Source organism: Uloborus diversus, chromosome 2 (genome assembly GCF_026930045.1).
Source record: "Uloborus diversus isolate 005 chromosome 2, Udiv.v.3.1, whole genome shotgun sequence".
Lineage (NCBI taxonomy): Eukaryota > Metazoa > Arthropoda > Arachnida > Araneae > Uloboridae > Uloborus > Uloborus diversus.
Window position 1 is genome coordinate 100,673,792 of NC_072732.1, and position 14,367 is coordinate 100,688,158.

The following is a 14,367-nucleotide window of genomic DNA, read 5'->3' on the forward strand; positions in this document are numbered from 1 at the left end:
TCTCTTTGAAGAAAACATATTGATGAAGGGAAACCTGCTTAGGGTCTAAAAAAATGTCCTAAAGTAAAATGAAACTTTGGATTTAAGCCTTTATTATTTTGTTTCTTTAGCAAATTATCATGCAATTTCATACTTGGAGTTATAATTCTACCTTTCCGTTCTGGAGTTTTTTGTGTTATCTAAATCAACAATAGGAATTCCTTTTTAAAATTTAGCACTACAGCTAAATATGTCTGTGAAATGTTAACAGCATACTCTGAACGTGGCAAACATTTCAAGTACGACTGAGCTGTTGAATATATCCAGTTAGAATTTCAACTTAACCATTCAGCTATGTTTGCTAGCTTGAAACTAAGTTTAGATGCATGACAACTATGGTAATAAACACGTTGCAGAACATATATTGGCCAACAGCATTGGTGTAAAAAGCAGTTGAAAAGTGTGGTCACTTTTTCCTGTGACTGGCAAAGCTTAAATTGCCTGGATTGGTATTTATTTGGTAATTTGGAGCCTCTAAATTTTTCCAAGCTTAGTATGTGACCATCCATTTTATGTTGCAAATTGTCAAACCATATATTAGCTAAAGACTATTTCTGTATCAAGTATTTTGCAACAGCCATTCTGAGGTGTTGGCACAGTTTGGAACTTTTAAGTAACCAGTTGCTTAATGATTAAGACTTAGTCAAGGAATCTTACAAAATTAGTTATCGGAAGGTAGCAATTCAAGTTTGCCTTTATGACAAATAACATGATAGAATTTTTACTGTATGCAGATTGCAAACATTGTTTTTGTTGATTAAGTGTTGATATTTACATGGCCTAACCTATGCCCAAATAAGAAGACTTAGAAGAAGTATATACTCGCCCTTGGATGATGTTCTACTTGGCCATTTCTCCTAGGTTTTTCTAAACTGTTTTCCAAGATATCAAAATATTTCTTTGATGTAATTATTTTCCATTAGCATGCTTCCTAAGTAATTATTTTCAACAGTGTAGGATTACTACACAATGTTTTTCCTAAATTAGAGAATGAGACTGAAGGAATTTTGTGACCATCTCCTTAAAGATGCTTAAATATTTCAATAGTTTTTTTTTTCCTGTCAAATTGAATATTTTACCCTTTTTTGTACCAAATTTAATTATGATTGGGGGATTTTTCTACCATATCATTCAAAAAAAAAAAAAAACATAGAATGTATTTTAATTATGATTTACTTTCATGATGCAATAAGTATGGCTGCAGGTAGTTAGGACTTATTGTTTACAAAAACCAATTCTCTTTCTACCAAAGTCACAATTTGTTGTGTTTTATTTATTCATAAGATAATTCCGAAAAAGAAAATGCTTATTCTTTTGACACTATACTTGAAGAAAGAATTGATTCAACTACAATAAATAATGATACAAAAAATAAATTAGAATTTTACCTTTAAAAACATAAATCTTTCTTTGTTTCTTTCAAATTCTAAATCAAGATTTTTTTCAAGAGCATCTGAACTGAAAATGGTTAAAAAAGTTTCAATTACTGTAGTGAACATAAGGAGATAATCGGAAGTTTTTCAAAATACTGCAATATGAATGATAAAAACAATGTTTATGAAGTCCAAGCTTTTAAAAATGTAGTAAATGCAATTATACATGCTTCAAGCCTACAAGAAAGGAACTTATTTTCAATGCAGATTTTTTTTTATATATATTTTTTGATACTAAACAACAATTTTATAACTGCTATTCTAACTTAGAATTGTGAAAAATCTTTAAAACCAGAAAAATAATGAAATTTTAAAGAATAAACAGAATGAGAATGGGAGGCCATCAGTTGAAAATGGATTCGGAGAGAACCAAATTCAACACTTTTGACACAATCTTTTTTTTTTTTTTTTTTTTGAAAGACAAAGAACTAGACACCAAAGGAAAGGTGAAGGGACTGTCTAGGTTTAGACTTCAGGTCCCTAAAAATAAATTGGTGATTCATGGCTGGAAAAAAGAGTAATCTGCGATAAACCTGAAAATTAAAATTTTAAGTTAGTTGCCTTGTGAACAGTAGATACTTTAATAGTGACTTTTTACTGATCAATGCTTTTCTTATCTGTTAGTTGAGTGTGATGGAATTGAAGTAAGCTCCCCTCCCCCCCTTGGCCCTTTTTTTACAACTGGCAAACTACAAAACCTTAGAAAATTATCAATTAAAATGGAGCAAGAAGAGAGATTTGGCAAAAACTTTTCTTTCTTTTTTTTTTGTAAAAATGATACATGGTTGGTAGGATATTTTAGTTTGTAGGCTTTCTGGTATAGTCAGGGAAACGTTTCAGAAAGTAGCCAAAGCCCAAAAAGAAATGTAGTGCCAAATATAATGAAACAGACAAGGAGTTTAGTTGACATTTTCCATGTTGAATTTTAAAATTTTGGCCACATTATCACAAATACAGTACTTCCCATAAGCAAAACAATTGGTCACTGAAAAGAAGATAGTATTTACATAATACTATCCTTGCTCATCCAGATACTAATCAATCAATACTTCAATTAACAGAAAAGGTCTCATTCTGCAAATACAAATTTGGATTCTAGGTAAATGGTCTATAATAGCATTAAAAATAATAATTCTTAACAATTTTTAAATTTTAAAAATGAAATGATCATTCTAAATATAATTTTTGTACTTGAAAATTGTTTCGAAAGTTTAAGAAGCTATCAAAACATTTGAAAACAAACATAATAGGATAAAACAAATGTGGGTATTTTGGAAGTTGGATTGTGGTGTTTGTTTTTAGACATTCTTAGAGATCCGTGTACCAACATGCCCTCTGGCGCAGGAATTGTTGCCTTTGTTATTGGTTTGTACCAAATAACTCCAATTTTTAACTGAAAAAATATTTTATGCTGTAAAAGTAGTTATCAAAGGTGTTCCATTTTCTGTACTATACTGCCATGCGAAGCACAAAATTCATATCTGCATTCAAGTTCAAAATGAGAAATTGCTATTTTTTGTGCCTCCATATACTTGATACAGATGCAACTTTTTCAAAAAAATTTTTTTTAATGTTTCCTATGCGCAAATGACCATAAAACATTGCATTTAGGTAAAATATGCGACAAAGAATCATTTGGTGACCGTACCTCAATTTTGATGAAAAATGCAGATATGAATTTGATTGGCATTTCAATATATTAAATGTTGCTCGATCAGTTTTGAATACAAATGTTGCTACAAGGAGCTGGTGATAAATCAATTTTAGTCACATTCAGCAAGCAGCAAGTTCATTTATTTGGTTTCCTTGGTCTGAGGATATCATAACATATTAATTAGTTTAGAGCAAATGAACAGGGCAAAGAACTTAACGAAAAGAATGTCTTACTGAACTAAGAAGCATTCAAGAGATTTACATGGTTAAATGTTTTCCTTACAATTCATGCAAAAGGTGTAAAACATGCAGAATAAATAAATAATAAATGTAACAATGCTGTATTTTAAATTTATCTGATATCGCTCCCAATCAGTTTCAAAAATAAAGTAATATTGAAAATAAGTTAGGATGACCAATTCATAACAAAAAATAAATTTTGACAATATAAAAAAAAAAACATTTTGAATGATGAGATACTTACAAATTTCACAAACTGAATCAACATTTTTAGTAAATATTAAGAAAAAATCAGGGAAATAAAACTAAAAGCAAATTTTTGGAGAACCTTCAATTGAGAAAATTGAATTTTTGAATTGGTTTTAATCACTTCCTAGAGAGAAAAAATAGTTTGTGATATGAATTTAAAAAGGAGGAAACATTTCACTATTGTTAGAATTGAATCCAAAATTTCTCTTTAACTATCTCAAAAATTCATTTTCTAGATTTTCTGTATCATTAGATGAAGGGATATGTGAAAGTATGTACTTTATTTATTTGGAAAATCTTAGAACTTCCTTCAGTAAATTGAAAACTTTCAAAAATTTAAGTTTTGAGGCGCTGATCACAAGCCCCTCTGTAGCTGACCATTTGAATTTTAGTGCGTCCAAATAGAGGCACTCTCTAATTAGTTCGGATATATGGAGGTTTATGTATTGTAGTCATCTACGGCAGCAGTTACTAACCTTTTTACGCTACAGAACCCTTAGCGGTTCACATTTACTTCAAGGACACCTACTATTGTTTCCCACTGCCCAATCACCCACTGGTAATGGAACTCAAAATGTTAATAATCTGGAATTCAAATGATAACTATTATATTATGGCCATCCCAAAACTTTCTTCTATATCTTTTATATGATTTCTTAACTCTCTGGTAAAATTGCTAACTACTAAGTTTTGCAATTTGCAAAAGCTGAATCGAGAGCAAAAAAAAAAAAATGAAAATCATATGCATGAATTACAAACTTTTTTTTGTTATCAATTTGATGGCAACAGATAACAGTTTTAAATCTTTGCCATTTTTCCAATCATTTGCCAACAATTATATCGTGTGAAAAGATTTCTTGAGGCCAGCTTAAGTGAAAACATTAAAATGTATATTCCTCTTTCACACTGTAGATTGCTAGTCATCCAAACAGTGGCAAAAACAATGGTTTTCTTTTAGGCATGGAATACAAAAACTTAATGTAGTTTTAACAGTTACTTTATCTCTCATATTAAATGTGGTAACTTCTTTCCCTTGCAAGGAAATAGTGACTTCTTTCAGTTTACCAAAAATGCCCACAAGATAAGCTGATTTTATCAATCATGGCTTCTTACGCAAAACATTGAATTTTTTCAAGACATTGATGTCATTTGCTCCATTTTAAAAACCCTCTGTTTATCTGGCGGTTAGTAAAATCATTCAAAAACATTTATTTTGGATGGCCATAGTATTTCTGTTTGGAGAAGTAGGGATTTTGTTTCGAATATGGATGCCTTGATAAATCTTACTGAATAGTTTTGAATAGAGAGCTCGAATTTGGATGAAATTAATGTCTTTCAAAGCTCTATCAAGAACTTCAAATCAGATGGCAGTTTTTTAAAATTATTATTTAATTTTTATGCTGGCATGGTGACGCAAAATCTGACACGATATTTTTAATCTTTTTCCCCCTCAAATTAGAAAGGTTTTTCTTTTTTTGCAACAACTAACTTGTGACAGAGCCCTAGGGTTTGGTGGAACCCACTTTGGGAATCACTAATCCATAGAACTTCAAGTGCTTCAAGTATATCTACATTCTGATAAATATTTGTATTATGCACATTTTTTTTAAACATGTTTCAAAACTATGATAGAGATAATTAATATTAACAGTTAAAATTTAAAATATACTTGGCCCTTTATTAGTTTGAACAGTATCATTTCAGTTTAGTAAAAATATACTAAATTTATTAGAAAATTAAACATGTCTTGTTTTTTAACCAACAGCTATGCAACAAAATCTGAAATGTTGAAAATATGGTGGGTGGGGTGACAAAAGTTTACTTTTTAAGCAAAAGTTACTTTGCTTATACAATAAAACATGAAAAAAATAATAATTAGCTCTTAAACTGTTTTCAATGCAGAAAACATAAAACAAAATGGTTTTATCAAATAAAAAAAACATTTGCAACATAATTAAAATGACGTAAATAAATCTAAATGAATTTGTCCCATCATCGTCGTTCAGTAGTATCTCATTTTGAATTGATTGAAGAAAAAATCCTACTCTTTAAAATTTTAATTGTTGAGGAAAATATTCAATTTGTTTTTAAAGAAAATAATTAAAGAATACTTTTTACCATCCAAACAACAAATACATTATCTACATACAAACTTCAAATATTCGAACTTCAAGCTGCAGAAAATTCAAATACCACGGTAATAAAAAAGAAACTTTCCCTATATATGAAGCCCTATAGTTGCCTATTCATTGAACCAATTGAACCAATATTTCTAACATGGTTGTTAGAAGGCAAACAATGAAGATTTTGATGAATTTAAATACAAAGCTCATAGTTTTGGTTACATTGAGATACATTTGAAATTTTTGAATGGCAACAGCTATTTTCATTGCTCAAATTGATCAGCGTATTGAAAAATCAAATAGCATTGAAATTCTTGGTGTGTGACAAAAAGTTGCTTATTGGCACATTTGCACACCTGGCCAAAGAAACTCTTTCAACACAGCTAATTAAAGGTTTTTCTTCTAATAATGCTTGCATGTGTTCTACAATTGGCACTTCTACTACTGTCTAACTCTGAATTATGCAACGTTAGTCAAAGCTTCTCATCTGTTGTCATTAGCATTTTATAATGATCTTCTTTGTTAATGCTTTACAAGGGTAATTTTCCTCACACGACAATTGTTTTAAGGCTTTTTAATATGCTGATTATTTTGTGAAAAGGCAAAAGTAAGTGTTACTATTCTATAATTTCATGCACTACGTTGCTTAAAACTATATCAGAATCTTTAACACATACCTTCTAACAACCATGGATGAAATTCTGGTTTGATTGGTACTGTGGATAAGCTTCTAGATTTTCAAAAAAAAAGAAGAAGCTTTTATTTTTGACCATCTTGTATTATAGAAAACCATTTATTATTCAACTGAAAAGAATGCGGCTAAAAAAAAGTTTAAAAGGTGATTGTGTTTTAGAGCAAAAAATTTAAGCTTGGTACAAATCAATAATTATACTTTTAAGCAAGATCATCTCACATATGATTAAATTAACATTTGAAAAAACTGAAACCAACCCTATTGATCTTGCATTATGGAATGGGCAGTCTCTGTACTGTAGAGGTAAATGAGGATGAGGAGAGACAATAGGATTTGGAAGATTTCTTTTTAAATGCGAAGCTGAATTAGATAAGCCAATGTCATTACTACTCCTTCTCCAGATCCTGCTTTCATTTTCACATTTAAGTGTATGTGGCGACTTCATACTATGTTCACTTTGCGCACTATTTGAGCAACGATTAAATCTGGCAGCAAGATTTTCACTTTCTTGCCTTAAGGAAGCTCCATATTGACATTTCTCGATTGTCGAAGGCAGTCGGCTCCCACCACCAGGGTTAGGGCTGTCACGGAGAGTGCTGAAAAGGGGGGAGAAAAGTTCGTAGTAATAAGCAGCTTTCATAGGTATCAGATCAAAAGATAGGAAAAGCAATTAAAAAGAAACAAACAGAAGCTGCTTGAATTTCCCCATTTATATTATTTGCATCATTGCCTTTCTCAGGGCTGAAACTTTAGCCCTATTTAAAATAGTAACTATAAAAAGGTCATGTGTAATATGTTCACAAGTAATTTTGCAAGAAGAATTTACACAATATTTTTCCTGATCACTTAACAGGGGTGGAAAATCAAAAATTCATTTCTGTATCAGCAAAAATGCCAATTTTGTATCAGAACAAAGAGTTTTGTATCAGTAAAAATGCAGTTCTGTATCACAATAATCAGTTTTATATCAGGTGAATTCAAGGTTTCGTAACAAAATCTTTCATTTTGTACACTGTCACTACACAGTTTGAAGCAAATACAAAACATTTGTAGCAAAAAAGTACATAAATAATTTTTAAAACCCAATTTTGTAGCAATACTGTTATTTAAAAAAAATGTGCAAAAATTACTTTTAGTAAATGCACGAATAGTCATATTACTTACCTAACTAGAATGTTAATTTAGTTCTGTGGTTATTTGCCAAAAGTTAATAAGTCAAATTTGATCATGTTCTACTTCACCGATCATGATATGTGTTTAGAGTGGTATTTTTAAAGCCAGAATTTGTTACGCGGAAAAAATATGAACTACAAAACATGATATAATAAAAAGTTTTATATTAGGTAGTTGCACTTATTTTTTCAAATATAAACCTTGAAGTGGCCACTACTGAAGCAATGCTAAGCACTGGCCACAACTGGTGTGTTTATTTTAATTCTGCACTAAAATTTCATCACTCAACATATCATGTTTTGTTTTCCCTCTCCTGAAAAGATGACAAATTTGACATATCAACTTTCGGAAAACAACCCGAGTTGCTTCTTAGCAGTTGTTGCTTTATAGCATTACATGACACAGACAACCGCCAAAGGATTTTAATTAAAAAATTTCTTTTGAATATTTATTACACACAAAGCTAAAGAGAGAGAGAAAAAAAAAACCTTAAAAAAAAAAATATATATATATATATATAAGCAGTTTCTAATTATTACAAAGGGAAAAAAACAGAGAAGGGAGGAGGAGGAGATGCTAGTATAAAGGTTTGAGATTCTTTTTGACTTTGGTAATAAGGGAAACATTTTTTTTTTTTTTTTGGAATTGATTAGCTGACTTGAAAAGTATAGGTTTTGGATGTAAAAAGCATTTCTTTTTACAGAAAGTCATGAAAATAAATAAAGTTTAAAAGTTGCATTCATTAAAGATTTATTTAGAAGAAATAAAAGTTTTAAAGCCTTAACATGTCATAAATTTTATTTAAAAAACCATTACATCGTTAAGTTAATTCTCAAATACACAACCAAACTTATAGATCCAGCTTAAATTTTCTCACCTAGCATATCTGAAATTTCACTTTTAATACTTGAATTAATAGGCCCCCCTTGCACTGACAAATGAAATTTTGAAAAAAGTAATAATATATAAAAGTTTCTCAAGCTTTAAAGACTTTTTCAGTGCCTAGATCTTTGAAGATTTTAAACATCCTCAAAAAAGAAGCTAAAAATGTTTCAAAATTTTAATTAACAACTACTGAAGGAATTATCTATCAACATTTATATAAAAAGAGAGCACAGTGGTTCTTTTTATTAACATTACTTTTAACTTTATTAAGCAGCTTATTTTCAGGAGTAACATTTCATTGGCTGAACAAAATTATATATAAAGGATGTGGACTCCATATTACTGTTTTGCATATTGATTTACACATTACTTTCCATGATCACATATTTGCATTATATTTAACTTCACTCAATGTGAATGTGTCACTTTTGATTAGTTCAAATTTCACCAAGTACCAGAGAAATTTTTCTTACTTAATTGGTTAGTATTGTTCTAGACAGAACCTTATGTCCCTTTTTGTAATTATAAATGAACAATAACAAAAGGTAACAGCAGGTTTTAGTTACTTGAAATAGGGTATTTTCAAGTCTAAATTAATTGACTGGTGCATTTAACTATTGTACTTCACAGAGACATAGACTACACAAGCATCAAAGACAGGAAAAAAATGTAAAAATGCAAACACAGGATGAAGTATCTTGGACACATTAGTTGATTCCAGCTAAATTCTCTTATGAATGCAGCCAGAACTCTTTAACGGCATTCATAAAAGAATTTCTCATAAATTCTTTATAAGTAAGTAGTGAATTTTTACTTACTTTTGAAAATTTTAAACTTGTATGCATTCAAAAACTAATAATAATAACATTCATAACACTAGTCAACATCAAAAATGCCATCCGGCTCAAAAATAGCTAATCCCGAAGTATTTTGCCTCGCTAAACACGAAAATCACCATAAAAAGTTAAGATTAGTCCTAGTTTTCAGGATAAAGCCAACTGGATAGTGAATCCTTTATAATGCTCTTTTTTCCTCGCAGATAACCCCCCCCCCCCCCCCCCCATATGACTGACTGTCTTCTAAACTTCAATCGCAGGTTGGGATAGAAAATCTCACTAAATGGAAACAGCAATAGACTTCAAGAAATTAAAACTCTTGGAAGAGAACTGCCCAAAATGAGCCTCTAGTAGATCCATCCATTTCTGATTCCACTCATGTTCATTCTGATGGGAATAATGAAGAACTTTGTGAAAGTGTGTACAAAGACAATTTTCCAATACCTTAGAGAGAAATTTCCAAAATATATTGAAGCTAAGGCTAAGGAGCAAAATTTTAACAGCCCTTCAAATACTTGCAACTATGAAAAATCACTGTTTTTGAAAAAAAAAAAAATGTGAGGGGAGGAAAAAAAACTCAGGAAGCCTTTAAGTATACAAGTATTTCCAAGCAGCAGAGAAGACGAGAACTAAAAACAATTGGTGAAACAATCCCTACAGAAGTTTTGTGACCATTGATGTGTATCTGAAACTCTATTTTGTTCACTTCTTCCAGGATATTTTGTTTAAGAACTAAAGCTATGAGCACTGAGCATGAGGAAAGGTCTCACCAAGATATCTTTACAATGGAACGCAGATGTCAGGGTCATTGGGCTCAGTTAATGCTCACCAAATTGCGCTGAACTATTACAAGAGATGTTCCTTCTTTGACGTACAGAAAGCAATCGAAAATGAAGCGTTTACAGCAATAAGTCAAAAGCAGTCATTGCTTTCCGAAACATAAGCATTGTTTAATAGAACACAACCTATTTAATAACTTTTTCGTACAGGTTTTTTTTTCCCCTTTTTAACATTACATTTAAATCAATGTGTCGTTACTGTGCAACTTTCTCCGGTGAGCTTTTATGTATCTTAAAAACAAGAACTAATAAAAAAATCCACTACCATATTCATTTTTCTCAACCTAATATTAGTAAAAATTGACTATTTAAAACCAGGATGCAGACAAAAAGTTCTTTTTTGTTGACTAGTGTAATTAAAGAGCACAATTAGTAGAGGGGCTATGGTACAGGGGTTGTACAAAAAGTAATGAGACTGAGCTGTGTTCTAAGAATTTATTGCAGATATTAATACTAACACCTAAAATTCTTTAAAATAAGACCCTTGGCCTTGAACACACTTATCCCAGCGAGTCTTCTAAGCTTTGAAGGCAACTTTGTAGTCTGATAACAGAATGTCCTTTAAAAGTCTTGTACCAGTCCTTTCACGGCCTCCAGAGCTCCATGCGGACTCTCTCTTAGTGATGTTTCCATCTTCCGAAATAGAAAGAAGTCGGCTTTAGTTAAATAGTGGCTGTAGGCATGCTTGGGAAGATACCATTATTGCCCAGGAAGTATTGGAGGATGAAGCAGATGTTTCCAGCATTACTCAAGTTTTCAGCGATGATGCAGTGAAGCGTAATTTTATTAGTTCAACTACATCTGCAATCATTCTCACTTAATCGGAGGTCCGACTTGAGCACAACATGCACACGTACTACATTTGCGTACGCTCTGCTGGTTGACGGACACCCTGTTTGAGATTCATCCTTGACGCACTCACGGTCATATTTGAAACACTTGTGCCACCAAAACACATGTGCCTTTAACATACAATTATCTCCGAACACTTGCTTACACATCTCTAAAACCTCTGAGGTCGATTTATCAAGTTCCACACAAAACTTAATCGCGTAAAGCTGCTCAAACGTTTTCTGCATTTGGGAGCTGGAACCAGCGTTAGCAACAGAGGTACACTATAACGACGATGCTGCCCGAACAAAGACTCCCAGGCGACTGGACCGGAGGGAGTCTCACAGTAACCCCCACACCACCGACCTAACCAGTTTTTGTGCACTTGAGAGGTATAGTCGCATCAGGAAAAAATGAGTCTCATTACTTATTATACAGACCCTGTAGAAAATATAGCCGGAAACTGCATTTTGTGATAAAATCATGAAACTTGGCATGCATGCCGACAAGGTCCTTATAAACATTTTTAGAAGAGGAGACATTTTGAAACCCCCCTCAAAAACCCCCCTGGCGGCCATTTTTGGTCAAAAATCTAAAACTACTATTATTTTTTATTTTCAGAAAAACACCCACTGTATCTTCTTTTCTGAGTTCTAGTATGCTTGCTAAAGCTTAAAAAGCCATCAAAATATCTCTGAACTTCTTAATTTTAATAATAATTTCAAAAACTTTGATTTTTTAAACAAACCTTTAACTAATTAAAGTCTTTAAAATTTCTGGAATGGTTGTTCGAGAAATTTTTTTTATGTATTCCAAAGCACTATGTTAGAGAAAATCAATTCATTTATAGTAGAATCCAATAATCCAAGCCCCAAAAATCGGAAGCATTTGACAATCTGAACATATGTTTTCAAATCTACTGATAAAAATTGATTACGAAACTAAGAATAAAACTAGAAATAAAAAATCAGAAAGAAAGCCAGTTTTTTTTTTTTTTTAACTTGAAACAAATATTTGAATTGTTATTTAAGAATGAATACAATACCTTGATTAGGTAAAATGAAATTGAATTTTAATTATCGGCAAAAAAAAATTCAAACACTTTTTTCGCAATTTTTTGGAAGTTTGACTCGCCATTCTTCAGTTTTATAAGTCATATTTGCACTAACAAAATGATGAGTGGGGCACGGATATTTTGTTCATAGAACTCCAAAATTTATTATTAAAAGCTTTAAAATAAAAAAATTCAAGTTTTTTCTCATTAGACGGTTTAAAGCGTTTGTTTTATGTTTTAAACGATGTAAGAGGAATAAATTATTAATAACTGCAATGAGAAGTTTAGTGCTATGTCAATCAAGCAAACAATATTGTTACCTTAATAGAATTGTTATTTATTGAAATATAACTCACTATTACAAAAACTAATACTAAAACTACAACAAATCCGAGTAGTGATGTGTACAATGATTATACAGTAGAAGGTAATTTAAAACGTTTAAATTTAGTAGTAGTTTACACAAATACATAGCGTTTGCCATTGCAGTATTTACACATCGCTGTGCAGATAAGTCCATTTTTGGAGCACCCACAAGTTATTTGAGAGCAGTTGTTTTTTTACACTTGCATGACGTAAATTCCCTTTAAACACTTGAAATTGCGGGAAAACTCAAACAAACAAGAACGTGCTTCTCATCAATTACTGTAAACTCCAATTACATATTTAAGTTCAGGCTAAATTTTTAGCTTTACTGCCCCATTAATATCTACCTTGGTAAGAACTAAATAAGTTGCCTAAGGGCTTCAGCTGTGGGTGATAAGTTAATCATTGACCTTTGTTTGTTGGTGGAAAAATATGTTCTAGCTTCATTTATGGACGGAAGTTACATGAAGACGAGTAGCAAAGGTTCGCTAAGATATTTGAAATTTTTAATCAGGTATGCTTTTTTTTTTTGAGGTTGGGATAAGTATAAAAATGCACCAATAACATCAGGATAGTCTTTCTATATATATTCACCATCATAGACAGTAGAATCACAATGTATTCTGCACTTATTCTTAAAAAAAAAAAAATTAGCATTCATCATTTTCATCTTCAGCAACCCTTCTCAACTCATCCTCGTCTTTCTAGAGTATTCTTCATCCGTAGAAATACTATTACTTAATTCATTGAGCAGGAAACACTTAATAACTAGACTTATTTCTCGTTCAAAGAGCACCATTTATTGAAATCGTTGGAGGGAAGTTTTTTTTTCATAGAGGAGAAACTCATCCAGGTTTAAATTTACGATATTGGAAATAATGAAAAGCTTTGAAAATGAATCTACATTGAATTTTAATCTTTTCATTAAACATACTAACTGGTTTTTCTGTAAAAACGAGAGACTAAAAAAGTCTTCTTTCACCACCGCATTGTTTTGCTTGTAAGCATGGCCCAATCCAATTACAGAAAACACGTTGTCTTTTTTACAACAAATATTCCTTCTTCGATAGGCTTTGTTTACGTCTGGTAAGTTTGTGGATTAAAAAAGAATTTTTTATGAAAACTGGTAACCATCGAGCAGAGTTACTAAAAAATATATGTACATTGTTTAATATAGCTATAAAATAGGAAAAAAACATAGAATTTACTGCTTCAAAGTTACAGTAAAGATATTCAAGTTGGTTGAAAGCTGTGATGTAATAAACATTAATATTAAAATCCCCAGCTTTAATACGGTGCTCCAAAACTTGAACATTGAGATGGTGCTTTCCTTCTCGGATTTTTAAGTTATAAAAACTTCTCTGTCAAGTGTCTTCATTGCATAGATGTGAATCTTTCTGTAAGAAGTAGTTGGAGACATTTTATCATATACTTTAGGTATGTTTTTTCCCCCCATAAAATGAGTAAAAGCTTACTAATGATCAATCGGGTAACAGAGAATTAACAACAGCAATAACAATAATAGTAATAAGAAGAAGAAATTTAAAATTCAAACTTTAAATTTCTTTGTATTAGAATTATGTTGTCTTGACATTAATTTCCCCCATTTTCCTTCAAGTACTAACTCTTATACCCTTTGGAAATAGTTTTGATTATTTGTGTTCAGTCACCAAAAAACGAGGTGCATCATGGTCTGATAGTTGGACAGTTCGGGCAATTAGAATTCGGATAACTGGAACCCACTTTAATGTAACCCTAATTAAATGTATCTTTAAATTCAGAAACCGGTAATTATGTTATAAGGGGGGAAAATTCACGTCAGAGAATTTACAATTCAAAAATGTCGATTTTTTTTAACCACTTTTTGTGAAGTAATTTCTGAAATTAGGCATTTAATGGAGCTTTAAATGGCAAAAAATATAATTAACATCTATGGAGTGACACAATCAATG

At 31.2% G+C, this 14,367-nt stretch overlaps 1 protein-coding gene across 2 annotated transcripts in view; it reads right to left on the reverse strand.

Moving 5' to 3' along the window:
* Positions 1-14,367, reverse strand: part of LOC129235308 (cytoplasmic aconitate hydratase-like) — an 85,112-nt gene that overhangs the window by 55,560 nt on the left and 15,185 nt on the right. The window contains exons 5-6 of one of the 2 annotated variants that reach the window (XM_054869041.1): positions 6,689-7,027; positions 1,428-1,497 (exon numbers count right to left, since the gene is read on the reverse strand). In XM_054869041.1, the coding sequence (XP_054725016.1) occupies positions 1,428-1,497; positions 6,689-7,027 (409 nt within the window). The remainder of the gene's footprint in view (positions 1-1,427; positions 1,498-6,688; positions 7,028-14,367) is intronic. The other variant, XM_054869042.1, reaches the window with a different exon arrangement.